This window comes from Oncorhynchus clarkii, chromosome 33 (genome assembly GCF_045791955.1).
Source record: "Oncorhynchus clarkii lewisi isolate Uvic-CL-2024 chromosome 33, UVic_Ocla_1.0, whole genome shotgun sequence".
Taxonomy (NCBI): domain Eukaryota; kingdom Metazoa; phylum Chordata; class Actinopteri; order Salmoniformes; family Salmonidae; genus Oncorhynchus; species Oncorhynchus clarkii.
This window is the reverse complement of record NC_092179.1, coordinates 24,009,323-24,027,483: the sequence shown is the minus strand read 5'-3', so window position 1 is coordinate 24,027,483 and position 18,161 is coordinate 24,009,323. Positions and strand designations below refer to the sequence as shown.

The 18,161-nt window shown below is 46.8% G+C and overlaps 2 protein-coding genes across 2 annotated transcripts in view; both read left to right on the top strand.

Annotated features, from left to right (window-relative positions):
* LOC139393228 (staphylococcal nuclease domain-containing protein 1-like) overlaps positions 1–12,917 on the top strand; it is a 334,741-nt gene extending 321,824 nt beyond the window's left edge. The window contains exons 23-24 of the mRNA XM_071141677.1: positions 8,344–8,388; positions 11,515–12,917. Of these exons, the coding sequence (XP_070997778.1) occupies positions 8,344–8,388; positions 11,515–11,586 (117 nt within the window). The 3' untranslated portion in view covers positions 11,587–12,917. The remainder of the gene's footprint in view (positions 1–8,343; positions 8,389–11,514) is intronic.
* LOC139393229 (protein FAM3C-like) overlaps positions 1–18,161 on the top strand; it is an 823,321-nt gene that overhangs the window by 108,417 nt on the left and 696,743 nt on the right. The gene's annotated exons all lie outside the window — the stretch shown is intronic.

Here is an 18,161-nt window from a genome sequence, read left to right as displayed (position 1 = left end):
ACACACACACACACACACACACACACACACACACACACACACACACACACAGTCTCTCTCTCACACACACACACACACACACACACACACACACACACACAGTCTCTCTCTCACACACACACAGTCTCTCTCTCACACACACACAGTCTCTCTCTCACACACACACACACACACACACACACACACACACACACACACACACACACACACAAAGCTGTACGATCCAGCTGTACTGAAGTATGTTTTTCTCCCTGACCCTCGTGTTCTGTGTTGCTATCAAATGAACCAGTGTATACCAGCTAGCTAAGCAATTAAACCCGATGCAGAATCCACGCTCTGCACTTTTCAACATCTGCTGTTCTCCTATATCTGTGTTCATTTCCTTGGCCGGGAGTCTCATCTGTTCTCCTGATCAGTTATGATGCATGATGGAACCCTCTGTGGTTAATATGGTAATGTATAGAGTAGACTGTCTCCCCCCCCCTCCTCCTCCCTCAGCTTTTGACTCACTCTCTTCCACTCTTCACCCTCTCACCCCTTCTCTCCTCCTTATCCGTCCCCTCTTCTCATCCCTTATTTTTCCTGTCCTCCTCCACCCCTTCCCCTCACTCTTATTCTCCCCACTTCAATGCCTTTGACCCCTTTCTCTTCCCCACTCCTCTCCCAATCACCCATTTTCTCCCCTTCAACCCACCCTCCATCTTGTGTATCCTCCCTCCCCTTCTCCTCACCCTCTTTTCCCCTGACTGACCCGAGGCACACACTCCAAAAGCCTCCCCATCGATCACGCTGGCAGGAAGGAGTCAGAGCTGAGGCTGGGTTAGCTTGGGTTGGAGGAGAGAGAGAAGGGCTGGCCAGAACCATGTAGAGCTAAACCGCTCAGTCACAGTGCAGAGCACCCTCCTGGTTTGGAGCTGTTCAGCCTCTATACACACACACACGGACAGACAATACCCACAGTCTCTCTTGACCGTAACCGGACATTTCCTTTCTGTCTCTCTCATTTTAAGACTCTTCTCCACCCCCTCCCTCCATCTCTCTACCTCCCTCCCCCATCCCTCGGTCTCGTCATGCTGTGTCCTGTGACTCATCGTCAGGCTCAGTCAATGGGGCTAAATGGACACTCTGGCATAATAAGAGGTCAATATGCCCAGCTCTGCCTGTCTGCCGCTTCTCTCTCACTCTGTCTGTCTCTCTGTCTGTCTCTCTCACTCTGTCTGTCTCTCTCACTCTGTCTGTCTCTCTCACTCTGTCTGTCTCTCTCACTCTGTCTGTCTGTCTCTCTCACTCGGTTTGTCTCTCTCACTCTGTCTGTCTCTCTCACTCTGTCTGTCTCTCTCACTCTGTCTCACTCTGTTTGTCTGTCTCTCTCACTCTGTCTGTCTCTCTCACTCTGTCTGTCTCTCTCACTCTGTCTGTCTCTCTCACTCTGTCTGTCTGTCTCTCTCACTCGGTTTGTCTCTCTCACTCTGTCTGTCTCTCTCACTCTGTCACTCTGTTTGTCTGTGTCTCACTCTGTTTGTCTGTGTCTCACTCTGTTTGTCTGTGTCTCACTCTGTTTGTCTGTGTCTCACTCTGTTTGTCTGTGTCTCTCTGTTTGTGTCTCACTCTGTCTGTCTCACTCTGTTTGTCTCACTCTGTTTGTCTGTGTCTCACTCTGTTTGTGTCTCACTCTGTGTCTCACTCTGTTTGTCTCACTCTGTTTGTCTCACTCTGTTTGTCTCACTCTGTTTGTCTGTGTCTCACTCTGTTTGTCTGTCTCACTCTGTTTGTCTGTGTCTCACTCTGTCTTTCTGTCTCTCACTCGGTCTGTCTGTCTCTCACTCTGTTTGTCTGTGTCTCACTCTGTCTGTCTGTCTCTCACTCTGTCTGTCTGTCTGTCCCACTCTGTTTGTCTCACTCTGTGTCTGTCTCTCTCACTCTGTCTCTGTCTCTCTCACTCTGTTTGTCTCACTCTGTCTGTCTGTGTCTCACTCTGTTTGTCTGTGTCTCACTCTGTTTGTCTGTGTCTCACTATGTTTGTCTGTGTCTCACTCTGTTTGTCTCTCTCTCACTCTGTCTGTCTCTCACTCTGTTTGTCTGTCTCACTCTCTGCCTCTCACTCTCTGTCTCTCACTCTCTGTCTCTCACTCTCTGTCTCTCACTCTCTGTCTCTCACTCTCTGTCTCTCACTGTCTGTCTCTCACTCTGTCTGTCTGTCTCACTCTGTCTGTCTGTCTCACTCTGTCTGTCTGTCTCACTCTGTCTGTCTGTCTCACTCTGTTTGTCTGTGTCTCACTCTGTTTGTCTGTGTCTCACTCTGTTTGTCTGTGTCTCACTCTGTTTGTCTGTGTCTCACTCTGTTTGTCTGTGTCTCACTCTGTCTGTCTGTCTCACTCTGTTTGTATGTGTCTCACTCTGTTTGTATGTGTCTCACTCTGTTTGTCTGTCTCACTCTGTTTGTCTGTGTCTCACTCTGTTTGTCTGTCTCACTCTGTTTGTCTGTGTCTCACTCTGTTTGTCTGTGTCTCACTCTGTTTGTATGTGTCTCACTCTGTTTGTATGTGTCTCACTCTGTTTGTCTGTCTCACTCTGTTTGTCTGTGTCTCACTTTGTTTGTGTCTCACTCTGTCTCACTCTGTTTGTCTGTCTCTCACTCTGCCTGTCTGTCTCTTACTCTGTATGTCTGTCTCACTCTCTCTCTCACTCTGTTTGTCTCACTCTGTCTCACTCTGTTTGTCTGTGTCTCACTATGTTTGTCTGTGTCTCACTATGTTTGTCTGTGTCTCACTATGTTTGTATGTGTCTCACTCTGTTTGTCTGTCTCTCACTCTGTCTGTGTCTCACTCTGTCTCTCACTCTGTCTCACTTTGTTTGTCTGTGTCTCACTCTGTTTGTCTGTGTCTCACTCTGTTTGTCTGTGTCTCACTCTGTCTGTGTCTCACTCTGTTTGTCTGTGTCTCACTCTGTTTGTCTGTGTCTCACTCTGTCTGTCTGTCTCTCACTCTGTCTGTCTGTCTCACTCTGTCTCACTCTGTTGTCTGTGTCTCACTCTGTTTGTCTGTGTCTCACTCTGTCTCTCTCACTCTGTCTCTCTCACTCTGTCTCTCTCACTCTGTCTCTCTCACTCTGTCTCTCTCACTCTGTCTCTCTCACTCTGTCTCTCTCACTCTGTTTGTCTGTCTCACTCTGTCTCTCTCACTCTGTCTGTCTCACTCTGTTTGTCTCACTCTGTTTGTCTGTGTCTCACTCTGTTTGTCTGTGTCTCACTCTGTTTGTCTGTGTCTCACTCTGTTTGTCTGTGTCTCACTCTGTTTGTCTGTGTCTCACTCTGTTTGTCTGTCTCACTCTGTTTGTCTGTCTCACTCTGTTTGTCTGTCTCACTCTGTTTGTCTGTGTCTCACTCTGTTTGTCTGTGTCTCACTCTGTTTGTCTGTGTCTCACTCTGTTTTTCTGTGTCTCACTCTGTTTGTCTGTGTCTCACTCTGTTTGTCTGTGTCTCACTCTGTTTGTCTGTGTCTCACTCTGTTTGTCTGTGTCTCACTCTGTTTGTCTGTGTCTCACTCTGTCTCACTCTGTCTCACTCTGTTTGTCTGTCTCACTCTGTTTGTCTGTCTCTCACTCTGTCTGTCTCTCTCACTCTGTCTCACTCTGTTTGTCTCACTCTGTTTGTCTGTGTCTCACTCTGTCTGTGTCTCACTCTGTTTGTCTGTGTCTCTCTGTTTGTCTGTGTCTCACTCTGTTTGTCTGTGTCTCACTCTGTCTCACTCTGTTTGTCTGTCTCACTCTGTTTGTCTGTCTCACTCTGTTTGTCTGTCTCTCACTCTGTCTGTCTCTCACTCTGTCTGTCTCTCTCACTCTGTCTCACTCTGTTTGTCTGTGTCTCACTCTGTTTGTCTGTGTCTCACTCTGTTTGTCTGTGTCTCACTCTGCTTGTCTTTGTCTCACTCTGTTTGTCTGTGTCTCACTCTGTTTGTCTGTGTCTCACTCTGTCTGTGTCTCACTCTGTTTGACAGTGTCTCACTCTGTTTGTATGTGTCTCACTCTGTTTGTATGTGTCTCACTCTGTTTGTCTGTCTCACTCTGTTTGTCTGTGTCTCACTTTGTTTGTGTCTCACTCTGTCTCACTCTGTTTGTCTGTCTCTCACTCTGCCTGTCTGTCTCTTACTCTGTATGTCTGTCTCTCACTCTGTCTGTCTGTCTCACTCTGTTTGTCTCACTCTGTTTGTCTCACGCTGGCTGTGTCTCACTCTGTTTGTCTGTCTCACTCTCTCTCTCACTCTGTTTGTCTCACTCTGTCTCACTCTGTTTGTCTGTGTCTCACTATGTTTGTCTGTGTCTCACTATGTTTGTCTGTGTCTCACTATGTTTGTCTGTGTCTCACTCTGTTTGTATGTGTCTCACTCTGTTTGTCTGTCTCTCACTCTGTCTGTGTCTCACTCTGTCTCTCACTCTGTCTCACTTTGTTTGTCTGTGTCTCACTCTGTTTGTCTGTGTCTCACTCTGTTTGTCTGTGTCTCACTCTGTCTGTGTCTCACTCTGTTTGTATGTGTCTCACTCTGTCTGTCTGTCTCTCACTCTGTCTGTCTGTCTCACTCTGTCTCACTCTGTTGTCTGTGTCTCACTCTGTTTGTCTGTGTCTCACTCTGTCTCTCTCACTCTGTCTCTCTCACTCTGTCTCTCTCACTCTGTCTCTCTCACTCTGTCTCTCTCACTCTGTCTCTCTCACTCTGTCTCTCTCACTCTGTCTCTCTCACTCTGTTTGTCTGTCTCACTCTGTCTCTCTCACTCTGTCTGTCTCACTCTGTTTGTCTCACTCTGTTTGTCTGTGTCTCACTCTGTTTGTCTGTGTCTCACTCTGTTTGTCTGTGTCTCACTCTGTTTGTCTGTCTCACTCTGTTTGTCTGTCTCACTCTGTTTGTCTGTCTCACTCTGTTTGTCTGTCTCACTCTGTTTGTCTGTCTCACTCTGTTTGTCTGTCTCACTCTGTTTGTCTGTCTCACTCTGTTTGTCTGTGTCTCACTCTGTTTGTCTGTGTCTCACTCTGTTTGTCTGTGTCTCACTCTGTTTGTCTGTGTCTCACTCTGTCTCACTCTGTCTCACTCTGTTTGTCTGTCTCACTCTGTTTGTCTGTCTCTCACTCTGTCTGTCTCTCACTCTGTCTGTCTCTCTCACTCTGTCTCACTCTGTTTGTCTCACTCTGTTTGTCTGTGTCTCACTCTGTCTGTGTCTCACTCTGTTTGTCTGTGTCTCACTCTGTTTGTCTGTGTCTCACTCTGTTTGTCTGTGTCTCACTCTGTCTCACTCTGTTTGTCTGTCTCACTCTGTTTGTCTGTCTCACTCTGTTTGTCTGTCTCTCACTCTGTCTGTCTCTCACTCTGTCTGTCTCTCTCACTCTGTCTCACTCTGTTTGTCTGTGTCTCACTCTGTTTGTCTGTGTCTCACTCTGCTTGTCTTTGTCTCACTCTGTCTGTGTCTCACTCTGTTTGTCTGTGTCTCACTCTGTCTGTGTCTCACTCTGTTTGTCTGTGTCTCACTCTGTTTGTCTGTGTCTCACTCTGTTTGTCTGTCTCACTCTGTTTGTCTGTCTCACTCTGTTTGTCTGTCTCACTCTGTTTGTCTGTCTCACTCTGTTTGTCTGTCTCACTCTGTTTGTCTGTGTCTCACTCTGTTTGTCTCTCTCACTCTGTCTCTCTCACTCTGTCTCACTCTGTTTGTCTCACTCTCTGTGTCTCACTCTGTTTGTCTGTGTCTCACTCTGTTTGTCTGTGTCTCACTCTGTTTGTCTGTGTCTCACTCTGTTTGTCTGTCTCACTCTGTTTGTCTGTCTCACTCTGTGTGTCTCACTCTGTTTGTCTGTGTCTCACTCTGTTTGTCTGTGTCTCACTCTGTCTCTCTCACTCTGTCTCTCTCACTCTGTCTCTCTCACTCTGTCTCTCTCACTCTGTCTCTCTCACTCTGACTCTCTCACTCTGTCTGTCTCACTCTGTTTGTCTGTGTCTCACTCTGTTTGTCTGTGTCTCACTCTGTTTGTCTGTGTCTCACTCTGTCTGTCTGTCTCTCACTCTGTCTGTCTCTCACTCTGTCTCACTCTGTTTGTCTGTGTCTCACTCTGTTTGTGTCTCACTCTGTTTGTCTCACTCTGTTTGTCTCACTCTGTTTGTCTCACTCTGTTTGTCTCACTCTGTTTGTCTCACTCTGTTTGTCTCACTCTGTTTGTCTCTCACTCTGTCTTTCTCTCTCTGTCTCACTCTGTCTGTCTCTCTCTGTCTCACTCACTCTGTCTGTCTCTCACTCTGTCTGTCTCTCTCACTCTGTCTGTCTCTCTCACTCTGTTTGTCTCTCTCACTCTGTTTGTCTCTCTCACTCTGTTTGTCTCTCTCACTCTGTTTGTCTGTCTCACTCTGTTTGTCTGTCTCACTCTGTTTGTCTGTGTCTCACGTTGTTTGTCTCACTCTGTTTGTATGTGTCTCACTCTGTTTGTCTGTGTCTCACTCTGTTTGTCTGTTTGTCTCACTGTCTGTCTGTCTCTCTCTATCGCACTGTCTCTCTCACTCTGTTTGTCTGTGTCTCACTCTGTTTGTCTCACTCTGTTTGTCTGTGTCTCTCTGTTTGTCTCACTCTGTTTGTCTGTGTCTCTCTGTTTGTCTCACTCTGTTTCTCTGTGTCTCACTCTGTTTGTCTGTGTCTCACTCTGTTTGTCTGTGTCTCTCTGTTTGTCTCACTCTGTTTGTCTGTGTCTCTCTGTTTGTCTCACTCTGTTTGTCTGTGTCTCTCTGTTTGTCTCACTCTGTTTGTCTGTGTCTCACTCTGTTTGTCTGTGTCTCACTCTGTTTGTCTGTGTCTCTCTGTTTGTCTCACTCTGTTTGTCTGTGTCTCACTCTGTCTCACTCTGTTTGTCTCACTCTGTTTGTCTGTGTCTCACTTTGTTTGTCTGTGTCTCACTTTGTTTGTCTGTGTCTCACTCTGTTTGTCTGTTTGTCTCACTGTCTGTCTGTCTGTCTGTCTCTCTCTCTCTCTCTCTCTGTCTGTCTCTCTCACTTTCTCTCACTCACTCTCATTTGAGCCAAAGCATCACAAGTCAAATCCTGTCTATCCAAGCCAGCCTAATCTCCCACACTTACACAAAGACTAAGGATGGGGGAGAAAAATCACTACAGTTATATTTGAGGATATATCATATTATTTTGATAATACTATTTTTGTGCTAGTTGGCTGTACCTGCACACCACATCTCCAGTATTTTCCTTCATAGCTTGTTCTCCATCTTAGTAGGAAGCCAATTTGTTTTCAGCACATTTACAAGACTGATCAAACTTGTTTTCTCCATGACTCTATCTTGTTCCTCTGCCTCAGACATATGGTGAGCAATATGTTTGGAACAACAAATCACAGTATCGAATCGCAATACATATAGAATTGTGATCATTTTATTTAATCTTTGTTTAACTAGGCAAGTCAGTTAAGAACAAATTCTTATTTACAATGACGGCTTACCGGGGAACAATGGGTTAACCTCCGTGTTCAGGGGCAGAACGACAGATGTTTTACCTTGTCAGCTCAGGGATTCGATCCAACAACCTTTTGGTTACTGGCCCAACGTTCTAACCACTAGGCTACCTGCCGCCCCTACATAACAACACTGAAGTATCGTGTTAATATCATCATTCCCAGCCCTTACAAAGACACACATAGACGAGCACAATCTACTTCATTTACAGACCTCAATATCCTAGAGGATTCTGACTTCCTGACTCTATTCCCACCATTCAGTGCTCTATCAGGGCCCTCGCCGACTAATCACCTGCCCTTGTGATGCAGTACAATCACAATACAGGTCTGATTTCATCACTAGCGTAGGCAGGTAGTGCGCCTCTCTTACCCTGCTAGCCTATCGCTGACATGTGAAACGTGAATGCATTTTGATTGTAATTAAATGCTAAATAGGAAGGCTCTAAAAGCTAGCTCGCTGTATAGACGAGAGCCACTTGGCTTGATTGCTCGCTGTTGTTAGCTGTTAGCACGTGGGCTAGCGGTTAGCATCCGCGTTTCCTATTGATCTGATGATGACCTTGCTGTTTTTGTTGTTACCATGTGCAATGCAGTGCTACCAATGAAGCCTGTCGACATGTGTGTTATGAATGTATGGTGGGAAGGTGTTTGTCGGTGCGTGTTGATAGTCTAAAGTGGCGTCCTCCACTTGTGTCCTTCTCATTCATCTGCACTGAGACAATTTTCAATGAAGGAAAGGAGGCGAGTCGAGGAGGCTACATTAATTAGAGAGTTGAGATGCACCCAATGTGTTTCTCTCGACAGAATTCAGTCTGGTTTAGTTGCAACACTAATGCATGTTCTCTCTCTCAGGTGACGGAGTATCTCAACGGTCAGGAGTCTGCCAAGACTGCCAGGGTAAGTTTCTCTCCATCTCTTGCTCCCTCTCTCTCTACATCTCTACCTCTCTCCCCCTTTCTCACTTTTCTCTCCCTGTTTCATACTAGCTCCCTCTCTCTCTCTCGCTACCTCTCTCTCTACATCTCTAACTCTCTCCCTCTTTCTCACTTTTCTGTCCCTGTTTCATACTAGCTCGCTCAACACAATACAAATTGAGCCTGGCTTTATTGGTATGACAGGTAAACCGGTGTTTCCAAAGCTGTAATTACAACTACTAGTAGAAGAAAGGAGCTCTCCTTCATTTCTCTGCTCCCTCTGTCTTTCTCTCCACCTGTCTGTTCTCTGAAGACGTGACACATCTCATTGGCAGGCAATGCTGTCCTAAATGGACGCTGGCCCACAGTCTGTGCAGGCCCACGCTGATGGAAAGAAAGCAAGGGATGGAGAGGGAGAGAGGGATAGATGGCATCCACATGGCACACAGGACGCTTGCCCACCTCCACACCCCCCAGGGTCCGCTTGCCCCCCTCCACACCCCCCAGGGTCCGCTTGCCCCCCTCCACACCCCCCAGGGTCCGCTTGCCCCCCTCCACACCCCCCAGGGTCCGCTTGCCCCCCTCCACACCCCCCAGGGTCCGCTTGCCCCCCTCCACACACCCCAGGGTCCGCTTGCCCCCCTCCACACCCCCCAGGGTCCGCTTGCCCCCCTCCACACACCCCAGGGTCCGCTTGCCCCCCTCCACACACCCCAGGGTCCGCTTGCCCACCTCCACACCCCCCAGGGTCCGCTTGCCCCCCTCCACACACCCCAGGGTCCGCTTGCCCACCTCCACACCCCCCAGGGTCCGCTTGCCCACCTCCACACCCCCCAGGGTCCGCTTGCCCCCCTCCACACCCCCCAGGGTCCGCTTGGCCCCCTCCACACCCCCCAGGGTCCGCTTGCCCCCCTCCACACCCCCCAGGGTCCGCTTGCCCCCCTCCACACACCCCAGGGTCCGCTTGCCCCCCTCCACACACCCCAGGGTCCGCTTGCCCCCCTCCACACCCCCCAGGGTCCGCTTGCCCCCCTCCACACCCCCCAGGGTCCGCTTTCCCCCCTCCACACCCCCCAGGGTCCGCTTGCCCCCCTCCACACACCCCAGGGTCCGCTTGCCCCCCTCCAAACACCCCAGGGTCCGCTTGCCCCCCTCCACACACCCCAGGGTCCGCTTGCCCCCCTCCACACACCCCAGGGTCCGCTTGCCCCCCTCCACACACCCCAGGGTCCGCTTGTCCCCCTCCACACACCCCAGGGTCCGCTTGCCCCCCTCCACACACCCCAGGGTCCGCTTGCCCCCCTCCACACACCCCAGGGTCCGCTTGCCCACCTCCACACCCCCCAGGATCCGCTCACAGCACAGCAACCAATCCAAATGCAAGTGGTTCTATCTGTTTAGGTACACTAGCCAATCGTCTAGTCAGATGCCAGAGCATATACAAAAAGTATCAGCCCAGTTTCATTATCCTTGCACCGCTCAATCCTAATACTCCTAGTTATACAGTAACTGTTTACTGTATCTTGCCCAAGAGCATAGCCCAATGACCAATGAGTTTTTCTAGTCTTGGGGTGCTTGTTTTACCTGCTTTATGGTAAACAGGTGCCATCCATTTATCCTCCTTAAACAATGTGACCTTCAAGAAGGCACAGTTCTCTTCAGCAGCCATTCACAAGACAAACGCTCTCACTGCTTTGACATATTGTCCAATCACACAACGCCATGCTCAAACAATCGTCGAATCAAAGGCAAAGTTGGTGTAAATGAGATGTTGTTCTCCAAAAGGCTGCAAGGAGTGACAAGGCATTGACGGAAAAGGAAAAGAAACAGGATAGACAACATGGCAGCCGCTTCCTAACAACTAGCGCAAATTAGCATGGTCGCTAATTGGCTGTGAATCGTCATGTTAACAGCTGAACACACGCTGCTGATGATGAGAGGAGGGGGCCTTGGTTGGTGTCGTGAAACATCTCTCACACACACACAACTTCTTGCGTTCCCACCTAGAATGCCCCCTCACACACTACCACCGCCCTTCCCAGTGCGCGTCAAACGGAACGTTTAGCAGGAAATTGCCTGGATGCTTGATGAGGGATGCAGAGCTCAGCGGAGTGAATTTAATGGAATAGAGGGAATAGACAGGGATGCGGCTGAAGCACCGGGGCCCTTCTGGAAAGAATTCAATGATGATGCTCCCCTCGTTCTCACTGGGGTGTGAGAGTACACTGATGATCTCTCTATACCTCTCTCTCTCTCTCTCTCTCTCTACCTTTCAACCTCTGTCTATCTGCCGTCTACCACTCTCGCTGTCTCGCTCTCTTTTGCTCTTGCTCTCTTGCAATTGCTCTCTCTTGCGCTTGCTCTCGCTTGCTCTTGCTCTCGCTTGCTCTCGCTCGCTCTCTTGCTCTCACTCGCTCTCTTGCTCTCGCTCGCTCTCTTGCTCTCGCTCGCTCTCTTGCTCTCGCTCGCTCTCTTGCTCTCGCTCGCTCTCTCGCTCGCTCTCTTGCTCGCTCTCTTGCTCGCTCTCTTGCTCGCTCTCTTGCTCGCTCTCTTGCTCTCTCTCTTGCTCTCTCTTGCTCTCTCTCTCGCTTGCTCTCTCGCTTTCTCTCGCTCGCTCTCTCTCTCTTGCTCTCTTTCTCGCTCTCTCTCTTGCTCTCTCTCGCTTTCTCTCTCGTTTTCTCGCTCTCTCAATCTCTCACTTGCTCTCTCTCGCTCTCTCTTGCTCTCTCGCTCTCTCTCGCTCTTGCTCTCACTCGCTCTCTTGCTCTCTCTCGCTCTCTCTCTCGTTTTCTCGTTCTCTCTCGCTCTCTCTCTTGCTCTCTCTTGCTCTCTCTTGCACTCTTGCTCTCTCACTTGCTTTGTCTTGCTCTCTCTTGCACTCTTGCTCTCTCACTTGCTTTCTCTTGCTCTCACTTGCTCTCTCTCTTGCTCGCTCTCTCTCGCTCTCGCTCGCTCTTGCTCTTTCTCTGTCTCTCTCTGTCTCTGGGGAGGGGGGGGGGCTGAGGCTCCCCATTTGAACTGAAGGTTAATTGAGACTGTTGCTTGTCTGTTTTATTGTCAGCTATTCACTAAGCGCTCATGGTCTTTTCTGTCTCATGTTTTATCTCAGCTCAACATCTGGCGCTACGGAGACTTCCGCGACGACGACGCAGACGAGTTTGGCTACAAACTAAAAAAATGAAAAGCGCACGGCGCCATTCCAAAGACCAACGCGGAAGACGAGATGCACTCATTGGACGAGAAAAAGTGACAGAAAACGATTCAATGAAAATAAAACAAAGTAAAGGGCAAGCATTGACTCTCTCTCTTCCTTTTATTCCATGTTCATCCTCCTGGTCCTCTCTCCTGCTACTCTGCACATCCCTTCCTCATCCTCCTCCTGGTCCTCTCTCCTGCTACTCTGCACATCCCTTCCTCATCCTCCTCCTCCTCTCTCCTGCTACTCTGTACATCCCTTCCTCATCCGCCTCCTGGTCCTCTCTCCTGCTACTCTGCACATCCCTTCCTCATCCTCCTGGTCCCCTCTCCTGCTACTCTGCACATCCCTTCCTCATCCTCCTCCTGGTCCTCTCTCCTGCTACTCTGCACATCCCTTCCTCCTCCTCCTCCTGGTCCCCTCTCCTGCTACTCTGTACATCCCTTCCTCATCATCCTCCTGGTCCCCTCTCCTGCTACTCTGTACATCCCTTCCTCCTCCTCCTCTCTCCTGCTACTCTGTACATCCCTTCCTCCTCCTCCTGGTCCCCTCTCCTGCTACTCTGCACATCCCTTCCTCCTCCTCCCTCCGGACTCTGAAAGAGCATACTATAGCTATGAACTCATAAAAACAGTGACTGTCCAATCCTTCCTCTTTTCCACCCTTCCTGAGCCACTACCAGTTGTTCTGATCATGCCCCCCCCCCCCCCGCTGCAGAGCTCCGTTAATTACCATGTCATCCTTTCCTGATTAGTGATGTCATACGCCCACACTAATCATGCGCATCGCTACCTTACCCTATCCCTACCACAGCCAATCCCTCCTATCCGTTGTACAGGATAGGGGCTAAGCCTTGAGAAGAGGATCCATTCACTTTTATTATTAACAGCTTTTTGCAGAGAGAAACGCTTCCTTAATGAATGACAAGAAATGAATAATGCTATGTTTTATGAAGTTAATTTTAAAAAGCTAGCTCGAGATCCACACCAACCGGACGAGCTTATTTCTGTCCTTGTTGTATACCTATGTGATATGACATTTAATGACGTTTATGTTGGGAGTGTTTTATTCTCGTCTTCTTTTCTCTCTCTCTCTCGTGGCCAGAACACTTTGACAAACAGCATTTTCTCATCTTCCTCCTCCCTCTTTCTGTAATGTTTATATGATGGTGACATGATGATCTCTCTCTCTCTCTCTCTCTCTCTGTCTCTGTATGCCGTAGCAGAAACAGTGTTTGAATTTGTTTCCTTATGACAGCCCTTGTCGTTGTATTAAAAAATTCTGCTGAATAAAAATGAGCAAATGATTAAAAAGAAGCATGTTGTTACTGGAATGAAATCACCAAACAGTCAAAGCTGCTAGATTTCACCAAGGATTGTTAATGTCCTTAGCCTGGTTTAAACCAGACCGGATGCTGCGCTCCCCATTGAAAACATGCTGAGCGCATCTTTCAGTATGGTTTTACCAGGCTATGGTGTCCTAGTTCTACTCAAAGGACTTCAAAGTACCAGTGCTACTTTTGGTAGGTCACTTCTTCCATTTAAACGACTCTTACACACCTTGATCTCATTTGCATCTTAAATAAGCGTTGTTGTTCCCACAGAATGACACAGCACACGCGACTGTACTAGATATATTTAAACATAGGTGGCTGGTTAGTGTCACATTTATTAGCATCAGTTCAGACAGTACGTAGGTTGAGCAACGACTCAAGTACAAGTTGAAGTATTGACTACACAGCATTTTGAATGCAAAAATAAATGTACACCTTGGATATGTAAATGTTGCCATGCATAGAGTTTTGTGTACATATTTTATGATCACATCACTGTACAACAGGGAATAGCAACTCCGGTCCTGGAGAACTGCAGTGGGTGCATGGTTTTGTTTCATGCCGAAAGTAACAACTGATTCAGCTATTAAATCCACAAAGTGTTCAATAGCCTTTAGTTATTTAAGAGCATTATCAGTTAAATCAAGTCTTTTAGAGCTACGTTTACATTTAGACACTCTTATCCAGAGCCACTTCCAATTAGTACATTCATCTGAAGACTGAAACAAAAGCCTAGCTGCAGTGTTGTCGTTCCTCCACTATTACCCTCAAGTGTCTTCAACCAGAGATCCATGTGGTTCACACACCCACCTCCTAAGAGGACCTGACACCTTTGTCCAAGTCCTATTTTAGATCCTATTAGATATACACAAGTACCTCAGAGGAGGGGCTAGCAAGGGATCCTTTTAGACACCAGTCTTCATTTCCTGCCCCACCAACCAATCAGGCAAGGCCTTACTCATTTAGCACAAATCAGAGATGGCTTTATTAATTTATCACAAGTGACTGGCACAAATGATGGGGTGGCAAGATGAGAGAATGTGCTCCAAGGGCAATTATGAGCTCTGCCGCATGTTGCCTTCTTCAGCCACTTGAGTCACCTGCTGAGTCTGATGTGCTTTAAAAAGCCTTCTCTTTTCTTACTCCCTCTCTCGTCCTCTTTCTCTCTCTCTCTTTCTCTCTTTTACAGGCACCATTCTTTTCACGCCTGGCTACTCCTCCAGACTGATGAGATGTCTATTAGGGCACCTGATGGAGGGCAGCCTGGTCTCACTGACTAGACATAGTAAATATACATCCGGGACACTTGAATTAGTATGATATGTTTGGTATGGTTACATAAGACAGAGGATTACTTAAGGCAAAAAACAAAAGTAGGGTGGATGGTTGGCGCATAATGCAAACGTCTAGCCACCCAAAGGTTGCATGTTTGAACCTCATCGCGGACAACTTTAGCATTTTAGCTAATTAGAAACTTTGCAACTAATTGCTACTTCTTAGCTACTTTGCAACTACTTAGCATGTTAGCTTACCCTTAACCCCTAGCCTAGCTAACATTAGCCACTTAGCTAACGTTAGCCACAACAAATTGTAATTTACAACATATCATACATTATGCAAATTCATAACATATTGTATGAATTGCAATTCGTAACACATCATACGAATTGGTTGGTGGACATCCACATATTAAATGTAACATATCATACTAATTGGAGTGTACCAGATTTACATTTACGTTTACTACATTACGTCTAATCTCAATTCCAGGTTGTGGAGGGAGGAGGAAAGGAGGACTGGAGCTAAAGGGTTAGGTCGTAGGTCAGGTAGTTAGGTCTTCTCCAAATGGTGGTTATTGGAGGCTGAAGCATGGTAAGATTATGTATTACAGTTATAGACATACTGGTGTTGAGTTGAGACAGTTCTAGGGAGAGAGTCTCGGTTGTCAACAACCACCAAATTACAGAAGAATGCATCAATATATTGCAGTGCTGAAGGGAACAAAGTTCTATCTTGTCTTGTAGTGAAGTAAGTTGAGAAATGATATCTACATGTTTACACCTGTAGGACTTTTTTTATTTCAATACAAAGTCATGGAAAGAATCCCAGCAATCAACAAGCCCAAATTGCAGATTTCTCAATAGGTTACAGTGCTGTAGAGTACTAGTAAGAAGTGCTTGCTCTAGGGCTTGCAGAGACCTTGTGGAGTCAGTGGTGAGACATTCAAGAATCCGGTGTTGGCTCGCTACACTTGTAGGGCTTTGGTGTCTCAACACAAATCTGTACTGTCATCTTCCTCTCTCTGCCTATGCATTATTTTGGGTAGCGTTTGGAGTCAAGCTAATGCGTTTGGATCGGAGGCGAGACTGAGTAAATAGATATTAGAGCGAGATAATGAGGATGGTTTGTCAGCAGCGTTGTTTGTGTGGAGACATTGATACTTCCCTGAACCTCTCATTCGAACTGCATCAACAACTATCTACAATGATAAACCAATCTTCCCCATGTCTATCAACTGATCTAGTTCCAGAACAAAACCCATCAATCAAGTCTTTGTTTCCATTGAAGGAAATGACATTTCAAACGCAGGAAGAGTTTACATTTCCTGTAAAAGGGCGACAAAAACTTGGAGACAAAAGTAAATTTTAAAAAATCAATGACTTTGCTTGGAACAAAAGACAAAAGAGTGAGAGGAGCAAATATCTATTTTTCATGAGCCCAAAGCATGTTTCTCATTCGAGGCGTTTTGGAGGGAGAATGAAACCTATTCAATAATTCAGAGCTGAAATATGTTTGGGAGCAGATTGTAGTTTTTTCTTCAGACTAATGAAAGCGTTGTCCTCTGTGCACCGTGGTTTTGACGTGTGTGGTTCATCCTAGAATGCACCAGTGGTCATAGAGATTTTTTGTAAATCTGATTTACTTTGGAGAGTCCCTGGTTTTAAAGTCTTACGACTTAGAACTGTTCAGCCTCAAGTCAGAATCGTACTTTTTCACTACTCAAAGCCCTTTGTAAACAATGTCTTCCATGTTGGTTGGTGCACCACAACTTTAGGTGAAGTTACCTTTCCTAGTACAGTAACCACGAGTGAAGTTCAAATCAACCTATGGATGGATATTTAACGCTCGGATGGATGTTCTCACCGCTGCAGTAAGGTTTGGATTCAACCCTTATTGAGGAAGATCTGTGTTACAGTGCGATTGAAATGGAAAGGGAATTTTTCATGAAGCCGAGTCTGACAAGGGCAACGTGTTCCGTGAACACATTTCAATCACGCGATAGTGCGGCTCTTCCTCGATACTGACTGAATCTAGGCCTAGGTGTGTGTTGTGCTGTGAGTGCAGTCATTACCATGTCATGTATGTGATTGTGTGGTGGGAGGTAGCCTAGCGCTGGTTTGAATCCCCAAGCCGACTAGGTGAAGAATCTGTGGATGTGCCCTTGAGCAAGGCACTTAACCCTAATTGCTCTTGTATTCACTCTGAATAAGAGTGTCTGCTAAATCAGGGATTCCCCAACTCCTGATCCACCCCTGGCGCCACATTTTGGTTTTTGCCACAGCTGACTCAAATAATCACATCTTGATGATGAGTTAGTTATTTGAATCAGCTGTGCAGTGCACCCTGGGGGAGGGAAGAAACACTGTTCCAAATGACTAATATATAAATGTAAATGTATGTTTCCACCTATCAGTGACACACATTCAAGTCCACTGAACCCACCAAACACCTCCGTATGTCTGCCCACACAACCCACCCACACGGTTATGAGAAATAATTCATTCACAAAATGACTTCATCCCCAGCCAACCACACCAGAACACAACACAACACTGCACTGAGATATTGAGGTAGTACTGTAATTGAAGGGAAGTGTGCTCCACTGGTCAGATGAGCCACAGATTCCTCACTATCCCACAATCTCTGTGTTCAACCAACTGTAAACCCTCCAACCTGGGAGTGTTCCCATCCGTCCTATAGGGAGCATGCCAAATGGTTCCCTATTTAGTGCACTACCTTTGAGCAGGCCCCATTGGGATCTGGTAAAAAAAAACAGTGCACTATATAGGGAGTAGGGTGCCATTTGGGATGCAGACCTTGTCGTCATGTGCCACAGATGGATTTGTCCAATCAGTCTACATAACGCTCTTAATATTAAGAGGAATTAAATAAGTTAATGAGCTTGTCCTGTTTACCATGGAATAATTAAGGAGGAATTTTCCCTCATAAAGCCAGCATTCTTCAACTATGGTTTCTGAATAAAACATGTTCCTGTATTATGTCTGAATTTTCTGTCTTAAGCTTCAAGGCAGAAGATTTCCATACACTCCCTCAAGTGCACCATTCAAGTGAAAGGTGAAACGTCTTTGAATCCTTCAAAGATTTGTTTTAATGGGGCCGTGCACTTTCAACAAACACTAGCCTTAACCGCAAAGAAATGAGTGATGTGATTGTAGGTTGATTTGTAGATTTGGTAGGCTGACAACCACTCTGTCTGCAGTCAGGTCTCGTTCAGTGTACAGAGTAGGGTTTATGTCTCAAGTCAAGGTGAAATACAGTATTTTTCTCTCCCTCATTCCCTCTATTTCTGTCTCTTGTGCTCTGTTCCACTACTCTGTTCATCTGTATCCTCTTTCTCTCTGACATCTTGTTTTCTACCCTTCACTCTTGTGCTCTGTTCCACTACTCTGTTCATCTGTATCCTCTTTCTCTCTGACATCTTGTGTTCTGCCCTTCTCTCCTGTATTCTGTTCTACTATTCTCTCTCTCTCTCTGTAGTTTAAGTCTCCTCTCCTTTATTCTGTTTTACTATTCTCTCTCTCTCTCTCTCTGTAGTTTAGTCTTCTCTCCTGTATTCTGTTTTATTATTCTCTCTCTCTCTCTCTCTCTCTCTCTCTCTCTCTGTAGTTTAGTCTTCTCTCCTGTATTCTGTTTTACTATTCTCTCTCTCTCTCTCTGTGTAGTTTAGTCTTCTCTCCTGTATTCTGTTTTACTATTCTCTCTCTCTCTCTCTCTCTCTCTCTCTCTGTAGTTTAAGTCTCCTCTCCTGTATTCTGTTTTACTATCTCTCTCTCTCTCTCTCTCTCTCTCTCTCTCTCTCTCTCTCTTTCTCTCTGTAGTTTGTCTTCTGTCCTGTATTCTGTTGTACTATTCTCTCTCTCTCTCTCTCTCTCTCTCTCTCTCTCTCTCTCTCTCTGTGTAGTTTAGTCTTCTCTCCTGTATTCTG